Genomic DNA, 20,558 nt, shown 5'->3' on the forward strand with positions numbered 1-20,558 from the left:
CATTTTATATTATCTTTGGATACTTTGACAGTTTATGCCGACGCCATTACGGTGTGGTGGTCGCCATTTTGACATTTGTGAAAACTCTCGTGTCGTGGGAATTTTGTGCGTCTGGAAGAATTTATATTTTTGTGGATATTATTAGAAACGTCCTAAAATAACTTCAAGCGATGTCTGATAGAAAACGTTTACTCAACGACCTTAGGGTTATAGACTTGCGCGCTGAGTTAGAAAAGCGTAACCTAGATAAAAGCGGTGTACGCGGCGTGCTCATCCAACGCCTAACAAAGGTGATTAGCTGCTATTTTATTACACAATCGTTTAGTCATCACATGGATTTCAATTATTTATTTATTTAATACATCTTTCGCGTGTTTTTAGCATTTAGAGGAGGAGGGCCACGATCCAGCAACGTTCAAGTTTGAGTTGACTACTCCTGAAGGTAAAACGCCTGTAAAAAAAACACGTCGTTCAGAAGGTGCCGCAGAACAGGAGGCTGAAGAGACGACTCCTACAATGGAAGACATGATCGTCCAAGACGACGCAGGTGATGAGGAAGAAACTGAGCAAACTGAAGAGGAGACCAAAGCTAACGACCACACGGAAGCCACAGAAGAAGCCGCGGACGAGAAAATGGAAGTAGATGAGAAAACAAGCAGGAAACGTGAAAGCAAAGAAGAGCCTGAAGCTAGTCAAGCTAAAAAACCATGCATTGAACCAGAAATCAAGAGTGAGGATGATCCTAAAATTGAAAATAATACAGATGCTGAGGACAGCATTAATTTAGATCTTGGAGAAGATGAATTGCTCAATGAAGAGGTACGTTTCTATTTCTTCAGAGTCACTGTTAAACTGCCTCCAGTTGTCACCAAAATTACAAATGGATATTTCATGGATATAGATTAGAAGATCATTGTAGAGTAAATGATTATGTTCACATATTTTTGTAGCTTTGATATAAATACATGTTGATTTGAAAGATATAATCATCTTTTTTTAGAAGTAAATCTATATTTTATTAGTTAGACAAAATGCATTTATGCAATAATATTAGCCAAATGCATTTATGCAAAAATTACAGTGTTATGATTTTGATAAATATAGATCTATTAATATTTGCCAGTATGTGATATTCTGGCACTTTGCCAGAATGCAGTAGTTACTTCCATGTTGCTTAAAGATTTGTTTTACTTCTTTCAGACTGATAATGCTGAAAAAGCGGACAATAATGGTAAGTTCCTTTTTTATTTGTAATTTAATACAAAATTAAGCTCTGCAGTAACAGCTATTGTGCAATAAAACCTTTGATCCTGGATAATTGATATACATAGATTACAATGTGCCTAAATGTTACTGAACCTAAGAACATTGTTTGTTATGTAAATTTTTAAAATGTTTAAATATGAAATTAAATGTGAAGTGATCCTGCAACAAGACTGGAAATATTAATCAGAAGAGATAAATTACGATGGCACTTTAAGGCACCACTGCCATTGATAAAAATTGTGTCAGCTGCAACGCAGAACCCAATGTTGAGCAGAAATTTGAGAAAATGCAACAAGGCAGAAACTATCTACATACACGAGCTGAAAGCCAAAGTTATGTGGTTGATATATAAAAGTTGCGGGACATTTTTGGTTGCGTTGCGACCTTCAGGTGTTCTACAAATGTGGTAATGTGTAGTCCATAAGTAACATGGACATGGTGGCCCAACGCCACTTCTGCTCCATATCCAGACAGTGGTGCTAATATCCAATCAAGTTTTCAGGTCAAGAGTTAGTATTTTTTCAACATGCAACTGGGAAATTCTCTAAGAAGACCATTCTGCCGTTCCCAAAAGAAGATGAAGGGAGACAGGGCAGGCCGCCGTCGACTCGACGGGCGACCTGCGCTGACTCAGCTGATAACCGCTACTGACGTAGATGATGCCGCTCTCGAAGAACCAGCCGAGGCCTCGGGCGACGCATCGGCGCCGGCCGACTCCGCGGCACCTTCGGACTCCACCCCTGCCGACGATCAACAAGTAAACAGCGAAGCCCCTGCCATTAGGTTGGTGAACGACGAACGGCCGTCGCGACGCCGCTGCGCGCATTATATTCCGCTCCGAAATATCGACTATTCAATTTCGTTTTCACTACAAAGTTTTGCACCTAGTTATTTGGATGGAAGAATTCTACGCCTACCGTTTGGACGTTCCCGATTTCCCAGAGAAGAGGATCTCCAACGCATCCTTGGCTGATTGTCTCCGCGCCCGAAATATGACGGACTTCAGGTGCTTCGTGGTCGCTCCCCGTGAGAAGGCCTGCGGTCGGCGGCTCCACGCTTGCGGCCACCCGAACTCGTCGTGCTCAACGATCGACTCGTCTGCTTCCCTGCTGCTGCCGGAGTACTGGTGCAAAACTTTGTAGTGTCGTGTGCGTTTCTGATAGTCAAATCGTAAAGTCACGAATTAATGGACGATTTCAAAAATTCTATGCCGATGTATCGTCAGACCAGTTTGTGCCATTACTATAATAAAAAATTTCTGCTTTCAGCAATGATGGTGAAAAAACGGAAAAGGATGAAAAAGGTACAATTTAGTTTTTTTTTAAAGAAAATACATCCCTGAAGAACATGAATGAGAACATTTGGTTAAATAACTTCTTTTTTTTTTAAGACGAAAAGGATAAGGATGGCGAAAGTGATAAAAAGGAAAAGAAAGATGACAGTAAGGAAGGTGGCGCTCGCAACCTATGGGTCAGCGGGCTGTCGGGCGACACTCGCGCTAAGGACTTGAAGCAGCTGTGTAGCAAGCATGGAAAGGTAAATTTAATAAAAAAATGCATTTATTTACCTAAACCTTTAATAAAATATTTTTGTATAATCTGAATAATTTTAATTTTGCAGGTGATTGGTGCTAAAGTTGTAACTAATGCACGGACACCAGGATCTCGTTGCTATGGCTATGTTACCATGGCTAGTCCGCAAGATGCAGAAAACTGTATCAAAAACTTGCATAGGACTGGTAAGCTAATTATCTTGCTGACTTTATTAAAAACTACTTCAAAGATTGATGTCTTTTCATTTAAATGAAATCATCGTTTTCCAGAATGTTTGTAAATAATTTAAAACTTTTTGCTAACAGAACTTCATGGTCGAATGATATCTGTGGAAAAAGCCAAGTCTGAGTCGGAATCGTCGTCCCGGCGCCAACCCTCGCGCACGGAACGTCCCAGCAACGAACGCAAAGAGGAGGGCAAGGAGAATGAGGTTTGTTTCATTTTGTTTTTTTATTTTAACTGATATGAAAACACTCCTAGCACTATTGAGGGTTTTAATTTTTATGCAGTAGTACACCATTGTAGTTACTAAAGTGTTTTCAATGTAACGTCAAAAAACATAAAAACAGAAGTAATGAAAATACAATAAAAAACAGCATAAAAGGTTGTTTCTGTCGCGAACAACAGATAACGACCTTATTTATCGCACTCATATTGTAATTAATGCATTAAAACGTCTTTTTAAAATACTGAAACATTTATACAGGAGGGTAAAGAAGGTGAAGAAAACGCCGAGTCCAAGCCAAAGAAAGAAGGCGAGGAATCCGGAGAGGAAGGCACGCGGGCCACCTCGAGGACGCGGGAAAAGTCACATCGCTCGGACAAAGTAAGATTTGGTCTCATTACTCTCATTTATTTCTTTTTCTGATTTATTTTACTGCCCAAAAACGTCTCCTGTAGACCTCGGGTGCGCGCCGCGCCATAATAAGCTTACTGCGAAATTTCATCAATTTTATGAGTTTGTCATTTAAATTCATCGATAAAATTTTATCACGGCGCGCATCCTTGCCTGGCTGATACGTTGTTGACATAAATATCAAGGAAAATAATCATCTCTTTCTAACAGCTGATCAGGTACTCAGTGTGGGAAAGTGTATATTTTCTTTGATGTCGATTTCAATCTCATAAGAGATACATTTGAGTAATATCAGCCTGTAGAAAGAAGGTAAATAATAAAATTGAGAGACCTTTTTAAAAATGCAATTTATTAAAATAGTTTACAACTTTCAATATATTCAGACTATTTTATTCAAGAATATTACTGTAATGGCTATTGTTATCGAACCATAGGACAGGGCAAAACGCAGCACAAGAAGCCGCGAGCGTAAACGGTCCCCAAGAGAAGTGCTGTCGTTTTCGAAAATATGGGTAAGATTTTTCATCTCTAGTCTATTCTGTTAAATACTAACCATTCTTCTCTTGATAAAAATGTAATTTTCACCTAGCGGTGCTATTGCATACTAACCTACTTAGCTGTGTTTGCCGTTGTTCTATTGCTTGTCGTTCATGTTTTTAGGACTCGTTCATTCTTTGATGAGGTGTTCAAAGCGTGCGTGTTATTTTTTTATGTGTTTTTTTTAAATATGTATTTGCATAGTCAGTTCTTCTTGACTGTGTAAGTTTAACGCTCCGCTTTGAACGCCAAATTAAGCTTGGCCACATGTATTCGCATTCTTCCATTAATTCATTAGTGGGTGGGTTTTGCGGTGTTCGTTCGTTCGTTCGTTTCAGCCGAAAGACGTCCACTGCTGGACAAAGGCCTTTCTTTGCGGTGTATCACGCATTAATAGGCCTCCGCTAAAACTTGTACGGATGCTCTTCGCCGATTGTATCTATAAAAATAGTATGACCAGCGCATGCCTACTACCCTACACCCGTGTGTTATACCACCCATAAGCTCGTATTTTAGTAAGAGGCAAGTCTGCCTCTTAATAAAATACTCTTAAATTAAACCGATCGCTGTTTGATTCTAGTCAGAATCAAGCAACCTAATTTTTAAGTTACCCTTTGTAAAAAAAAATCCTGGTATGCGTTACAATAGGGGTTACTTAAAAATTAGGGATTGATGGTGAAAACGGGCATAGGCGTCTCCTAAATAAGTTGTTCCTTCCCTCCTGTAGAAAGAGCGTGACGTGGCGCGCGCTCGCGAGCGGTCGCGGGCGGCGCGCGAGGAGGAGCGCCGGCGCCGCGCGGCCGAGGACGCGCTGCGCGAGCGCGAGCGCCGCCAGCGCGTCGAGAAGCACCGCCTCGCGCTCGAGCGGGAGAAGCTGCGCGCCGAGAGGTAACAACACAGACGGGGCGAGAGGTGGCCATATTGTTACTAGTCGCGCGAGGAGCGCCGGCGCCGCGCGGCCGAGGACGCGCTGCGCGAGCGCGAGCGCCGCCAGCGCGTCGAGAAGCACCGCCTCGCGCTCGAGCGGGAGAAGCTGCGCGCCGAGAGGTAAGTAACGCGACAGACGGGGCGAGAGACGGACATATTGTTACTAAAGCCCGGTCTGTGAGCACGTAGAATTTTGTCCAATGACCCCTAGCCCCATCCTTATCGCTCGCGAGTAATTATATTGCTGTCGCGACTGTGCGACGGGCGCCCGCAGTGAGTGTGCGAGAGCGATAGCAACATAATTACGCGAGCGATAAGGATGGGTAGCTTGGGGTCATTGGACAAAATTCTACGTGCTCGCAGACCAGACTATAGTCGCGCGAGCGGTCGCGGGCGGGAGAGGTAACGCCACACAACGACGACAGACAGCAGAAATATGTCCATATCTAAATGCCGGCAGTACACTCTCGCTGAAAAACCACGAGACAGGCTGAGTCCGAGAGTGTACGGAAAGTTCTCGCTACCTCGGGACCCGTGAGCGAGGCACCTCGACAGGTGTCTCGCTTTCGGGTCCCGTGTTCGTACATGAACCTGTCACGAGACATTCGGGTGAGACATTACAACTAGTCCACCAAAAACCAACACTTCTACAGGCGGACACACTGTTTAAATTCTGCTAGTTCAAAAGAAACGTGTGACAAATGCTTATTCGTCACACTTCACATTGTGTACTTAGGTTAGGTTCACATAAGCTAACATATAATTTTGTTTCAGGGAAAAAATTGAGAGAGAAAAGAATGAACTTCTGCGTCTAGAACGTGAGAGACATAGACTTGAAAGGGAAAAGCTGGAGCTGGAGAGACTGGAACTCAAGAGGGCACAGTTGAGGTTAGTCCTTTTTACCTTTTAAGCGAGGTTTATGCCCGTTTTCCCCATCATTCTGTAATTTTTAAGTAACCATTTGAAAACAAAATAATCCTAGTAAGTGTTACCATGGGGGTCATAGGGAATGATGTTGAAAACGGGCATTAGACTAGCAATGAAACTTGCAGAAGTTGACTTCCGCAAGCTGTCACCACTGCGTAAATCTTGCAAAAGTTGGCTTGCCACAGCTATTTTCACAGTGGTAAACAACTTGCGGTCTTTATTTTGTATCCGTGCTTACGCAAAGTACGGCCAACTAAAGCCTGGTCCGTGAGCACGTAGAATCCCGTCCAATGACCCCAAGCTGCCCATCCTTGTCGCTCGCACTTAATTATGTTGCTGTCGCGCTCGCACACTCACTGCGGGCGCGCGTCGCACAGTCGCGACAGCAATATAATTACGCGCGAGCGATAAGGATGGGTAGCTTGGGGTCATTGGACGGGATTCTACGTGCTCACGGACCAGGCTTTAGCAGCTATACAAAAGGTCGATACGACTGTCGAGTTGACAATATATTCTGTATCTTCCCATCTTGTGTATTTGTCGTAATGTCTCGTTCCCCCTCCAAAATATGTCAAAGTAAGATGGGTTCACCCATGACATTGGGTTTGTTTACATTTGGTATCGCTTCTCGTTAGCCGTACTTTAATTAATGTTATGTCTATCATTACCCTAATTTAAGAAAAATTCAAAAAATCAGAAACAACAAAATTAGACAACAAACAAAACTAACAGATGCCCTCCAAAAAGCTTTAAAACTAAAATGGCAGTGGGCTGGACACCTAGCAAGGTACAAAGATAGAAGATAGACTATAACATCAACAGAATGGAAGGGACCGAAGGGGAAGAGGAATGTTGGGAGACCCAAAGAAAGGTGGGCTGATGATATAATGAGAGTAGCGGGAGAAAATTGGCTCGACCTAGCCCACGACAGGAAGAAATGGAGCGGAATGGAGGAGGCTTTTGCCCATACAGGGGTGCCACAAGAGTGAAGACAAATGCTTCTAACTTAATTTATAAAATTGTAAACTTGTGGAAATAAAAGCTTTTTATTTTATTATTTACTAGCTTTCCGCCCGCGGCTTCGCCCGTGTGGAATTTTGTCTGTCACAGAAAAACTTTATCGCGCGCGTCCCTGTTTCAAAAACCGGGATAAAAACTATCCTATGTTCTTTCCCGGGACTCAAACTATCTCTATGCCAAATTTCATCAAAATCGGTTGCGAGGTTTAAGCGGGAAAGCGTAACAGACAGACAGACAGAGTTACTTTCGCATTTATAATATTAGTTGGGATTTATGTCTATCATTAGATTGGAGGAGGAGCGTCGCAAGCGCGGCTACGAGAGCAGCGCGGCGTACCGCAAGGCGGCCAGCCCGCCCGAGCCCGCCTACGAGCGCGACCAACGCCACAAGCGCGTGCAGCCGCCGCCCATGGTCAGTGAGCCTTGTGTGCTTGTATTAAGTGCTATTTTGCAACAAATCGTCCTCTTGCGACGACAGTGTGACCTCTCCTACGTTAATCTAATGAGGGCTATCGTTTTAGCGCTCGCCACTGTAGAGTAAGGTCCTGTCACTTGCTAGTAGCGAAGACGGTGGCGCCAGTTGGTGAGCGCGAAAGTGGTAGGAGGACTATCGCATTTGCACTCATCAAGATGGCGCCACTGTAGAATAAGGTCCTGTCAATCGCCAGGGGTGCCAACTAGGGCATGCAAAAACCGAGCGGTTTGGAAAAACCGGTTTTTTCGGTTTTTATTTTTAAAAACCGAACTAAACCGGTTTTTTCGGGTTTTTCGGGTCGACTGTTTGTAAGTAAATAAAAATGCTGCAAATTATAATAAAAATCATTTTATTTCTTTTATATTCTAGTTTGACAAGATGAAGTTACATGTTCTGAACATAATATTGTGAGATCAATTGAATAGTTTAATTAAAAATCAAATATAAAGAGATCAACAATAGGATACTTCGCTCATTAGCAAAGCAAAACCTTTGGTCAGGACTTCTTGGCGGGAATCTGAAGCGTCATGTTAGCGGTTTTGTTTTATTTCCTCAAATTCGTGTGTGGGCGACTATTAATGTGTAATAATGGTGGATTATTAACCATTGAGTGTTCGTGAACGTCCATGGGTGTGGGCAAGTGAAGCAAAACAGTGCATCGTGATTCTTCTGGTTCTCTCAAGTTGTCCATAGGAGGTCTCAGTAAAGCACCACAACTTTACTGAGACTCAAAGGGTGGGAAAGGGTATCATCTATCATCCTTCATTATATCATTACTTGATCTCATTTTGTAACTCGTATCACTTATATACTGGAAAATGGCACAAATCAAGTCGACCTCGACGTGTATTGCCAACATCATCAAAAAAGAAGAAGAAAATTTGGTCATAGTTATGCTTATTTAAATAATATGTAAGTTGACACTGACAGAGACTAGCAAAGCAAAAATAATGGCGGCAATGGTCAAATACAAAGCGCGTTCCATTTTGCGCCCGCGCGCTTATAGCTTTAGCTAGAAGATACATGGTACTTTAGTTCAATACCATAGCCATAGACTATACTCTACTCATTCACATTGCATTCATCATCATTCATCATCATTTCAGCCATAGGACGTCCACTGCTGAACATAGGCCTCCCCCAATGCTTTCCATGTTGATCGATTGGCAGCGGTCTGCGTCCAGCGCTTCCCTGCTACCTTTACGATGTCGTCGGTCCACCTTGTAGGTNTACCTTCTAAATACTTATTGGACAGTTCTGTACTACTCACGCTTATTGTTTTCTCATGCAAGTGACTATGGTTTTAATGAGAATAAATATTCTTTAAGTCTAATAGATATACTTTAGGTTTGAGATGTATCATTTGATATGATTAAAAGAGAAAATATCTATAAAGATTAACCAGTTCTCAAATAACAATAACTTTATTTAAACCTAGCTTTTGAGAGTGTGTAGTTGAAACTACCTCAGTAATTTGATTGCAGCTGCTTATAACCTCGTCTAGACACAACATTGGAGTGTGAATACCTTGCTAGCTAACGGGGGCTCTGACTAATGAATATTGAAGACTGCGTTTAGTGTTGTTATGCCATCGATAGTTTTCTGATCGATGAATGATTTGCTTCAATTTTCAACTGCCAATACCCAAATTAAAGTAGCATAGTATTTTGTGGTGACTATGGAACTGAACCTGTGTTCAACTATCTTGCTGCCAAGATTGACATATTTTATTAGGTATACGCATGACGTATGCATACATGTAACTCCGGCAAAAGTCTTAACGGTTATGACATTGACTAATCCCTCTAGTAAGATTCGACACTGTTACAACAGCTGTCTGGCACTAGCACGGTGTATCATAACTTATGCTCTACGTATACAACTTCCTCTACAACGAAATAAAAGACAAAATCGCATTTTAATTATCTAACAATTGTAGTGCCACCTGCCACACAATCAATTATATCGATAAACAAGACATTCAATTAGATTCGATAGTTTACTTAGGACTTGGGACAACACTGCCTGCATTACCGCACTCCTCAGTCTCGCCTATCGATATACGCCTCAAATTAGATCCGAAGGTAAATCGCATCAAATCCTGAGATGAAGGATAAATATTATTAGCACTAGCAAGATCTAAAAGCCATTACAGTTAGGCTGAGTTGCATCACCTTATTTTAACTGTAACAATAACAAGAACCGGTGCTTTTTGTATGGAGTTTGGCAGATTTTTGACGTTAGTCAAAGTTAAAGTAAGATGGTGCAACTCAGCCTTAGTGTTTCTAGGAACCGGCTAGATAGACTAAACGCCTTAATTAATAAGCATTTTCACAAATAAGAATGAAGTAACTTTGCCCATCAGTATAACATTGGCTCAAAATACCCGTTTAATGGCGAGTTTAGTACTTTTTCGTTTTGATTTTTTATATTTCAAACGAGCTTTATAAACAACGTGTTAAAGATACATAAAAACTTATTTTAAGTAAATAATTTAAATCAAAGTGAAAAAAAAAAACTACTTAAATTCGCAATTTTAATTGAAGCCACTGATGGGCAAAGTTACTTAAATTGGCTGTGGTCTTGTGACACTTTTGCTATCAAATGAAATGCATAAACAACCCTTGGAATGTCTACATTTGGAAACTTTAACATCACAGCAAGGTTTGCAAAGGATAATATTGGGTCAAAAAGTTGCGTAATTCGTTTATCTCATAGTCAACTACAAAAGTAGAAAGTATGACCGTTATTTGTATAGGATTAAGGTACACATTGCAATATGACCCTTGGGCCGGATAGTCGACAAATAAGTCCGGTAGTCACGAGCATTTGAACCAATGTTTGTTTATTTCATTCACGTTTTGTGCTCCTAGTGAGCACTCGTAGTTTTAGGTTTCAGAGTTGTAGCTGTTCAGATTAGGTTAGTTTAGCGGATAATGTTCAATGTGAGCGATTTAGCTTGATTAATAATTGAATAGCTTGGCTTATTATTCTCAGCACTTGCCAAATGTTGGTCTCGAAGCGCTGGTAGGGTAAAAAGATTATGAGACATGTAGAGGCTCCTTAAGAGCATATTTTATGACGATTTGTAAGAACTATTTATTAGTCTAAACAAATAAAGAAATTTTGACTTTATTGATGTTTACTTGTGACGTTAACCAATATTTTAGGCTCAGAATCATAATCAGAATCAGAAATATTTATTTGGTTTTACAAGATATTATTATTACAATTGGCATGTCCACATGTTGACTTAATTAGTCGTGCAAATATTGAAAAAAAAAAAAAATGTAAGTACAAAAGAACAATAATAAATTACAGCGTTTGAATGTCAGGATTATTATTACAATGGATTATATTAACATGCTTTACAATAAATAATTCTAGTCGAGAAAATTAAATAGTCTGTTAATCATAATAAATTGTCGTCAAAGTATTCTTGTATTGAGTAATAGCATTTATTGAAAAGCCAGATATGCAACTTTTTTTAAACAACTCTAGCGGCAACAGTTTAAAAAATTCAGGTAACTTATTATATATTTTAATAGCCATACAATAGGGGCTTCGTTTAACCCATTAACCGCCGCAGTCGCGTATGACCGACAACAGAATTTGGGGGCACTAGCGCCGGAGTCGGGCATAGCAGACTGAATTTTTGCCGCTCTATTTTAAGGGAATGAGACGATCCATGAGAAAGATAATAATAAAAAATCCAATACTTTGAACACATTGTTTTAATTCATGAATTCGGACTTCATTGCACCTATTAAACGTGACATATTTAAAAATAACTAACACCATAATTTCACATCGCATAACGCAATATTATTTTAGGACCTCAGCGCCGCAGTCGTTAATAAAAGACCATAGTGTTGTAGTAAAATCTTCTCATCATTTTAATGAAATGGAAATTAATTATGATGAAAATGTATAAATTTGTTTTAGTTTATGTAGATTTAAATACAGAAAGATAAGTACAACGTTATGAATTAAACAGACGAATTATTTAAATTGTAATACGATATAAATTTTAAGTAAACGATGATAGAAAAACGCAAAGATTTGGAAACTTTCACAACACTAGCAGCGCGGAGTATTCAACGTTTTCTTAACATGCTCCAGCGCCGGAGTCGGGAATACACGACCGCTTATGACGTCATAGACGCACGGAAGTTTGGAATAGTGAGGGTACGTTGATAATTTTATCGTATGATGAATATTAACTTACAAGTGGGTAGTTCATGACTAATTGCTAGTGCAAAATAACGCAAAATAACAAACCGATACTTTGTAGAATAACTAATATTATCAAAGACTTCAGAAATACTGAATTTTTTTTCTGATAGTTTGCAAATAAATGTCCACCCATGCAAAACTGAAACGGGCTGATAATAAATAAATAAAATCAAAATCTTACTTACTCGGTTACGTTCTACGTATGAGCTTACAGAATGCAGGTAGCGAATAAAATCGTACAGTAGTGGAACCAGTGTAGCCAGTACTTTTAGCCGCATTTGATTGTTTCGTGTCCATGAACTTCTTAAATAGCCATAAAACATTAGTTAAATAATAAAGAAAAAAATACTATTTTAAAGCTAATTATATTAATTAAATCAATAAATAAATTATGCAGTGGTTGGAATTTATTCGTTAAAATTCATCAATTTATCGACATCCATTTGATCGAGTTACCTCGTCACTAAAACTAATAAAAATAACGCCTCTTACTGCGCCGGGGTCGTCTATACGCGACGTACTGCTTTGTCAAGGTTAAATAGGGATTGAAAATATCGATATTCTGCTGAATTAAAAAAAAAGTTTCGTTTTTTCTCAACCTGTTTTTTATTGATTAAGCTATGAAATAATTCTCTATTTATTGAAACTATTCTTCTTTTTATATTTATTTTACAAATATACAAATAAATACATACATATTACACGTTTTTTTACACCAAAACGCATCTTGAAATAAAACTATCGCAAAGCAGATTTCCCATCACTAACGTCAAAGAGTTGAAAAAGAGTTGCGGCGCCAGTGGCACGTTTTGATATCAGTGGTCCCGGCGGCTAAAAGGTTAAATAATTGCAGTCTTATGCTAGCTCTAATATCTCGGGGAGTTTTCATGCGAACGAAGTTATTGTTTCACTAATGTTTCGATTATTGAAAGGTCCTTCAATAAGATACCAAAATAAAATAAAAATACATTATGCCCGTTGCACATACTTTGAGGGTATCGTACGCGTCGTTTTTACCAAGGTCATTGTAATAAATAAACGATGGAATATTTAACGACCTGAGGGTCGATTTTTCTAGAGAGATTTTGTACTAACATTCTACGAGACAACTCTGTCTACTCCCAAACCAATAGAGAAAAGAATGACACTATGGTAATGTTCAAGAAGAATATAAATATAACACAAACTGGCAACAAAAAGTATATTTTACTAAAATATTCTCCATTTAAGTACACATTGTACAAACCACATTCAGATTTGTCACACCCGTATATTCATACTGTTCCATAAAGGAAATAAATTACTTACATAAACAGAAATTGTTGTTCATTTCTGACGATACGCGTGTGCTGCAGACCAACTGACCTGGCAGATACCTCTATTTATTTACTGAATGAACTATCTCGACATTTTTGTTTATTTAAGCCGCAAAGTTTAGTGACTCATCATTTAGACATTACATAAAATGTATCGTGAAACTATTTTTACCTACGAGTAAATAAATTTACTATTTTAAATTAACCATTGTACCAAACATATGGTTTTTAAATCATCAACGAGGAAGCTATTGGCCTGTATCTCACCTGATGGTAAGTGACGATCAGGCCGAAGGTGGAAGCGAGCTTCACCCAGAATCCTCAACCACAGAGGGACTGGCTATTTCACCTCTAACTGCCGGAACACAGCAATACTGTTAACATCTTAACAATCTTATAACATAAGCTGACATCTTAAAGCGTGTAAATTCTAGTCTCGCAACATGCATCGCGAAAAATTTACTTGTAGATTGTCGGCCAATTAACTCTGACAAAAACCGAGTTCCAAATTGTGTTGGTTATCCGGTTTTTCGGTTATCCGGTTAACCGGTTTGCATGCCCTAGTGCCAACTGTTAGGTAAAAAAACGATAGCCCTCATTGGAGATGTCACACTGTCATCGTAAATGGACGAAATGTAGAATGATGTGCTGACGTTGTACATAACCTGCGACACGCGGGGGTCTGGGCATGCACTGGCCCGTCTCAGTCAAATGTGGCACTGACTGACACTGACTGGCTTAAGTGGCACAGGTAACCATAGCTTACAAGGAAGAGTCCACTTCTCAATAGAGGCGCATACGTATCATCACCAATTTTATGGCGTAGTTATACTATGCGCGAAACCAGATAGTGTAACACGCAGTTCAGTTACTTTTGCAGTGCTTTGCCCATGCTTCCGTGCGCGGTGTTCGCGCATAGTGTAATTGCGTCATTAATATGTGACGATAACGAAATAATGTTTTCTGTTTCATTAGTTATCATTTCATTCACGAATGTTTGTAACACTTCTTCTGATTAATGTCGTTGCGGGTCCAATGACAGTTCTTTCCCCCGGAACAAACTTGACCTTCATTGGTTGGGTTTTTATAGCGGTCAAGCTGTAGATCCTTTCTACACAGGAGTTGCAGCGGTGGGAACGAGAGGTGGGAATAGTCCTGTAAGTGCCTTTTCACACGTTCCGGTTGCCGGCTATCTGGCGCCGGGTACCCGGTCGTGAATGTATGGGCATGCCGGATTATGTGAAAGCTACGTACCATGCCCATACACTTCACCACCGGGTACCCGGCGCCGGATAGCCGGCAACCGGAACGTGTGAAAAGGCACTAACAATTGGATGTTGTTTCAGTCGTCAAGCCGGGGCCAGTTCGAGGCGCCGCCGCCGCCGCGCTTCGAGTTGGGTGCGGGCTACGAACGCGGCGAAAAGCGCGACCGCGAGCGCGACTACAAGCGAGACTATCAGCGGCATGTGTCCTGTGAGTCTACAACTTATTGCCTTTTTTTCCTCTACTGCTGACTAGTGCCAGACTTATTAACCCATTAACCGCCGCAGTCGCGTATGACCGACAACAGAATTTAGGGGCACTAGCGCCGGAGTCGGGCATAGCAGACTGAATTTTTTCCGCTCTATTCTAAGGGAATGAGACGATCCATGAGAAAGATAATAATAAAAAATCCAATACTTTGAACACATTGTTTTAGTTCATGAATTCGGACTTCATTGCACCTATTAAACGTGACATATTTAAAAATAACTAACACCATAATTTCACATCGCATAACGCAATATTATTTTAGGACCTCAGCGCCGCAGTCGTTAATAAAAGACCATAGTGTTGTAGTAAAATCTTCTCATCATTTTAATGAAATGGAAATTAATTATGATGAAAATGTATAAATTCGTTTTAGTTTATGTAGATTTAAATACAGAAAGATAAGTACAACGTTATGAATTAAACAGACGAATTATTTAAATTGTAATACGATATAAATTTTAAGTAAACGATGATAGAAAAACGCAAAGATTTGGAAACTTTCACAACACTAGCAGCGCGGAGTATTCAACGTTTTCTTAACATGCTCCAGCGCCGGAGTCGGGAATACACGACCGCTTATGACGTCATAGACGCACGGAAGTTTGGAATAGTGAGGGTACGTTGATAATTTTATCGTATGATGAATATTAACTTACAAGTGGGTAGTTCATGACTAATTGCTAGTGCAAAATAACGCAAAATAACAAACCGATACTTTGTAGAATAACTAATATTATCAAAGACTTCAGAAATACTGAATTTTTTTTCTGATAGTTTGCAAATAAATGTCCACCCATGCAAAACTGAAACGGGCTGATAATAAATAAATAAAATCAAAATCTTACTTACTCGGTTACGTTCTACGTATGAGCTTACAGAATGCAGGTAGCGAATAAAATCGTACAGTAGTGGAACCAGTGTAGCCAGTACTTTTAGCCGCATTTGATTGTTTCGTGTCCATGAACTTCTTAAATAGCCATAAAACATTAGTTAAATAATAAAGAAAAAAATACTATTTTAAAGCTAATTATATTAATTAAATCAATAAATAAATTATGCAGTGGTTGGAATTTATTCGTTAAAATTCATCAATTTATCGACATCCATTTGATCGAGTTACCTCGTCACTAAAACTAATAAAAATAACGCCTCTTACTGCGCCGGGGTCGTCTATACGCGACGTACTGCTTTGTCAAGGTTAAATAGGGATTGAAAATATCGATATTCTGCTGAATTAAAAAAAAAGTTTCGTTTTTTCTCAACCTGTTTTTTATTGATTAAGCTATGAAATAATTCTCTATTTATTGAAACTATTCTTCTTTTTATATTTATTTTACAAATATACAAATAAATACATACATATTACACGTTTTTTTACACCAAAACGCATCTTGAAATAAAACTATCGCAAAGCAGATTTCCCATCACTAACGTCAAAGAGTTGAAAAAGAGTTGCGGCGCCAGTGGCACGTTTTGATATCAGTGGTCCCGGCGGCTAAAAGGTTAAATAATTGCAGTCTTATGCTAGCTCTAATATCTCGGGGAGTTTTCATGCGAACGAAGTTATTGTTTCACTAATGTTTCGATTATTGAAAGGTCCTTCAATAAGATACCAAAATAAAATAAAAATACATTATGCCCGTTGCACATACTTTGAGGGTATCGTACGCGTCGTTTTTACCAAGGTCATTGTAATAAATAAACGATGGAATATTTAACGACCTGAGGGTCGATTTTTCTAGAGAGATTTTGTACTAACATTCTACGAGACAACTCTGTCTACTCCCAAACCAATAGAGAAAAGAATGACACTATGGTAATGTTCAAGAAGAATATAAATATAACACAAACTGGCAACAAAAAGTATATTTTACTAAAATATTCTCCATTTAAGTACACATTGTACAAACCACATTCAGATTTGTCACACCCGTATATTCATACTGTTCCATAAAGGAAATAAATTACTTACATAAACAGAAATTGTTGTTCATTTCTGACGATACGCGTGTGCTGCAGACCAACTGACCTGGCAGATACCTCTATTTATTTACTGAATGAACTATCTCGACATTTTTGTTTATTTAAGCCGCAAAGTTTAGTGACTCATCATTTAGACATTACATAAAATGTATCGTGAAACTATTTTTACCTACGAGTAAATAAATTTACTATTTTAAATTAACCATTGTACCAAACATATGGTTTTTAAATCATCAACGAGGAAGCTATTGGCCTGTATCTCACCTGATGGTAAGTGACGATCAGGCCGAAGGTGGAAGCGAGCTTCACCCAGAATCCTCAACCACAGAGGGACTGGCTATTTCACCTCTAACTGCCGGAACACAGCAATACTGTTAACATCTTAACAATCTTATAACATAAGCTGACATCTTAAAGCGTGTAAATTCTAGTCTCGCAACATGCATCGCGAAAAATTTACTTGTAGATTGTCGGCCAATTAACTAGTCTTGGTTTTTCGTGAAATGTAGAGTCTGAACAACTAAGTTCTCTGTGCCGTGCGCGTATTTATGTGAAAAGAAAATGCGTTGCGGTAATTTTTACGCGCCCTCACCGCTGTCATCACTTGATTAGGAATAACGAGTTGTTGTAAGTTGTTGCGGTATCGTCTTGTGAGGGATCGTGTTGTAAATATTTCAGTAAATAATAATTACTTTCCATTCTCGTACTTATTTATTTGGAGGAGTTATAATGCAGTTTACACATCAATGCTAAAAAATATAGAAAGTATAAGTCCTTGATGATAAGAATCTTTCGAATTAAAGTCGCCGACACTAACCCGTATTCACAAACATTACTTTGAGGCCTCATAGTGCGCGTTGACGCACAGGGTCCCAAAAACCTATTCATAGACAATACTTCAGTGGTGACAAGCACTATGCGTCCCTTAGAATGAACGCAAAGCTAAGGTAGACAGGGAGCTGTATTACGCAACGCATAGTGTCTATTTACGTCAAAATTTTTAGGTTATTCTCGTTTTTGAGGTTTGTTTGCTTTATTTATGGTTGTATTCGATTAATGTTATCTTANAAATTCAATTTTTTTATTGCATATTAAGTGTTTACAATCATATTGGGTCTTAATCTAAACTACTGCGACTATAAGCGAGACTACCAGCGGTACCAAACTAGCGCTACCTTATGTTCCCTCTACTGCTGGGTAATGCCAAAATAACAAACGAATGTAGGCTAAACTCGACCGGAGGAGTGACTAGAGTTTCAGGGAAATTATGTGATACAGTGCAGATGTTTAGTGAGCTGGAGTCCTTAAATTCAAACTTCATTCGAACAAAATTCAAACTATTGAAAGCGAAACTCCTAATTTAAATATCTTTTTTTCTGTAATATGAAACGACTTCAGTACAAAGTACAAACTGGTTCAATTTTCAAACATTTAAAGTACCTTTTACTAGTAAAAGAAAATAGGAAATTATAATATTGTTTCTTTTCATTTACAGCTGGAAACATGAAGTATCCTAGTAATGGCAGTTCAAATGATGACTCACGGCAACCGATGCCTCCTGGAACGAGACCAAAGGAACCTGGGTAATTATTACATAAATTTTTATTTGCTGTCATTTTCATCTGCATTGAATTGAAATTGATGAATTTTTGTTTGGTTGTTTTCATGTCTGAAAAGACTAATAGCGCGATCGTATATGTATGTACCCCCATTTTTACTACTATTTTATGTTGTACTACAATATTATACATTTGAAAATAAGTATTCGATTCTCACACAGAAATAAATAATTAATTCGGATGAATTTGGATGGAAATAAGATTTGTTTAAGAGGACATGGCTGATTTGTCACAAAAAAAATTAAGGGGGTGCAGACTTCCCAAGTTCAGGATCATAATATCATTTTATTTACATTTACGATTGGGATTAGATATCATTCAAAAGTGCACATATTACGAGCGTGTTTTAATCTCATTACGCGCGATAAATCTTTCTCATAAATCCACCCAGCAGAAGCGAGTATTGTATAAAATGTATGTTTTTTATTTAATCATGAAGAGGTTCTGACAGTTCTCCCGATATTTACAGGCGTTCATACGACTCGCGCGACACCCGCTCGTACCGACCGTCGCCGCCAGGCAAGCCCGACCCGCGGTGGAACTCCTCCAGCCGGTATCCTGACTCCGCAGCCGCCTCAAAGGGTATGCACATTATTTGTCTTACTTCGCGACTACAATCTTGAGTTTTGACAGACTCGAGACTTGTGAAACTTACTAGTTACATGTCGGATTTGCCTTATTTTTGGTCAAAGTTGCATTAGATCTATTTACTGACTTACGAGTAGTATGAATTGATCCTGGTCCTAGCAGAGTTGAATAGGAACACCCCTACTCTTTCGTGGATGTCGTAAGCGGAAGGAAAGTCCTGTCCTGAAGTAACGAACGTCAGGCCACCCCAACCCAAGACCAGAGTGTATAGGTAGTGTAGGCCAAATCTATAGTACATGGTGTAGTATTCCTCTAATGGAGACAATTACCTGATGGTGATAATTATGTGTGTATAATAAATGGCCTGATGATGATAATGATTGATGTATGTACAGTCAACGTCAAATAGTTAGTGACACCCAAAGTATCCAATAAGTTCGCAAGACAAAAAAGGTTGTTATCAACTTTTTGGCCACTTTGGGTATCACAAACTATCTGACGCTGACTGTATAAAAATCAAGCCGCAATTCTTTCTCTCAACAAAATTTTATCATGTCCTCACTGTAGCAGTTTCCCATTTGGTCCGCAGGTAGCAGCAGCGGCGCCGGCGGCGAGGGCTGGGCGTCGGAGGCGCGCTACGGCGGCGCGTACGAGGCGCGCTACCCGCCGCAGTACCAGCCGCCGCCGCCCGGCGCCTCCTACCCCGACCGCTATGCGCCGCCCGCGCGCGACTACCAGCGCAAATACTAGGCGAGTGGCTTACACCAAAATCTGGCTTATTCCACTATTCCCCGTTGACAATCCCCGTCAACGGGGATTAGTGAACTTTTTGTTCACTAATCTTTTGGTTTAATTTTGGGCTTATTCCACTATTCCTTGTTAACGCCAATTGGAGCTTATAATGGGGAATAATGAACTAAAAAGTTCATTAATCCCCGTTATATTAGGATTTTATTTTTAACGTAATGGGGATTAATGAACTTTTTAGTTCATTATTCCCATTATAAGCTCCAATTCGCCTTAACGGGGAATAGTGGAATAAGCCCAAAATCTATATCTATAAAAGCGAAAGGTCACTGATTGAGTGACTCACTCATCAGGAAATCTCAGAAACTACAAGTGCTAGGAGTCTCAAATTTTGCATTGGGGTTCCGTTTAGAATGTAGGTGCTCACTAAGACGAGATTTTGCAAAATTCAACCCCTAAGGAGATAAAACGGGATTTACGCGTACGAAGTCGCTGGAGGCCGCTAGTAAATAATAATATTAACACAACGCGTGGTGGCGGATGAGCTTTTTCCATGTTGACACTAACCATATAAAGAATCACTATTATTAATGTATTTTCTAAATATTTAATTCCAAGCAGCGCAAAAATAATATTATTTTGTCCATCTTTACAGGTATTCTCACGGACTCGGCGAGGTGCAGACACAGTGTAATCAATTGAGTTTTTGAAATTCAAGTAAAAGTAATTGTGCACATGGGATAACAATGCCTTTGTCAATCATTCCGTGTAATTGTTTGCACTTATGTATTTGACTTCTAAAATTATGTGATGCATTAAAAGATAAATAGTAAAAAAAACAATGATCTTGCATTGCCACTAAATACTATTAAGTTGAATTATTATGTAATATAATTATTTAGGTAATATTATCTATAGATTAACTGTATGGTAAATAAAAAAACAATTGAAATAAACATGTTTTTACTTTGAATAA

General features: G+C 39.2%; 1 protein-coding gene across 3 annotated transcripts; it reads left to right on the forward strand.

The window, feature by feature from the left end:
• Nucleotides 1–60: 60 nt before the first annotated feature.
• Nucleotides 61–20,534, forward strand: LOC114351546 (Scaffold attachment factor B). 3 transcript variants are annotated; one of them, XM_028302808.1, is made up of 18 exons: nt 61–290; nt 382–819; nt 1,201–1,231; nt 1,923–2,049; nt 2,535–2,569; nt 2,657–2,802; nt 2,887–3,004; nt 3,125–3,249; nt 3,526–3,645; nt 4,110–4,187; nt 4,940–5,100; nt 5,914–6,031; nt 7,378–7,497; nt 14,459–14,585; nt 18,124–18,211; nt 18,717–18,829; nt 19,425–19,585; nt 20,238–20,534. In XM_028302808.1, exons 1-17 carry the CDS (start codon nt 171–173, stop codon nt 19,583–19,585), a joined length of 2,226 nt encoding a protein of 741 aa, XP_028158609.1. In that variant the 5' UTR covers nt 61–170; the 3' UTR covers nt 20,238–20,534. The 3 variants fall into 3 exon arrangements, with proteins under 3 accessions (XP_028158609.1, XP_028158608.1, XP_028158610.1); XM_028302807.1 differs by having other exon boundaries at nt 5,914–6,027; nt 7,374–7,497; XM_028302809.1 differs by lacking the exon at nt 20,238–20,534 and having other exon boundaries at nt 5,914–6,027; nt 7,374–7,497; nt 19,406–19,443.
• The last annotated feature ends 24 nt before the right edge of the window (nt 20,535–20,558 follow it).

This window comes from Ostrinia furnacalis, unplaced genomic scaffold, assembly GCF_004193835.3.
Source record: "Ostrinia furnacalis isolate ACB-3 unplaced genomic scaffold, ASM419383v2 OfSCF1160, whole genome shotgun sequence".
Taxonomy (NCBI): Eukaryota; Metazoa; Arthropoda; class Insecta; order Lepidoptera; family Crambidae; genus Ostrinia; species Ostrinia furnacalis.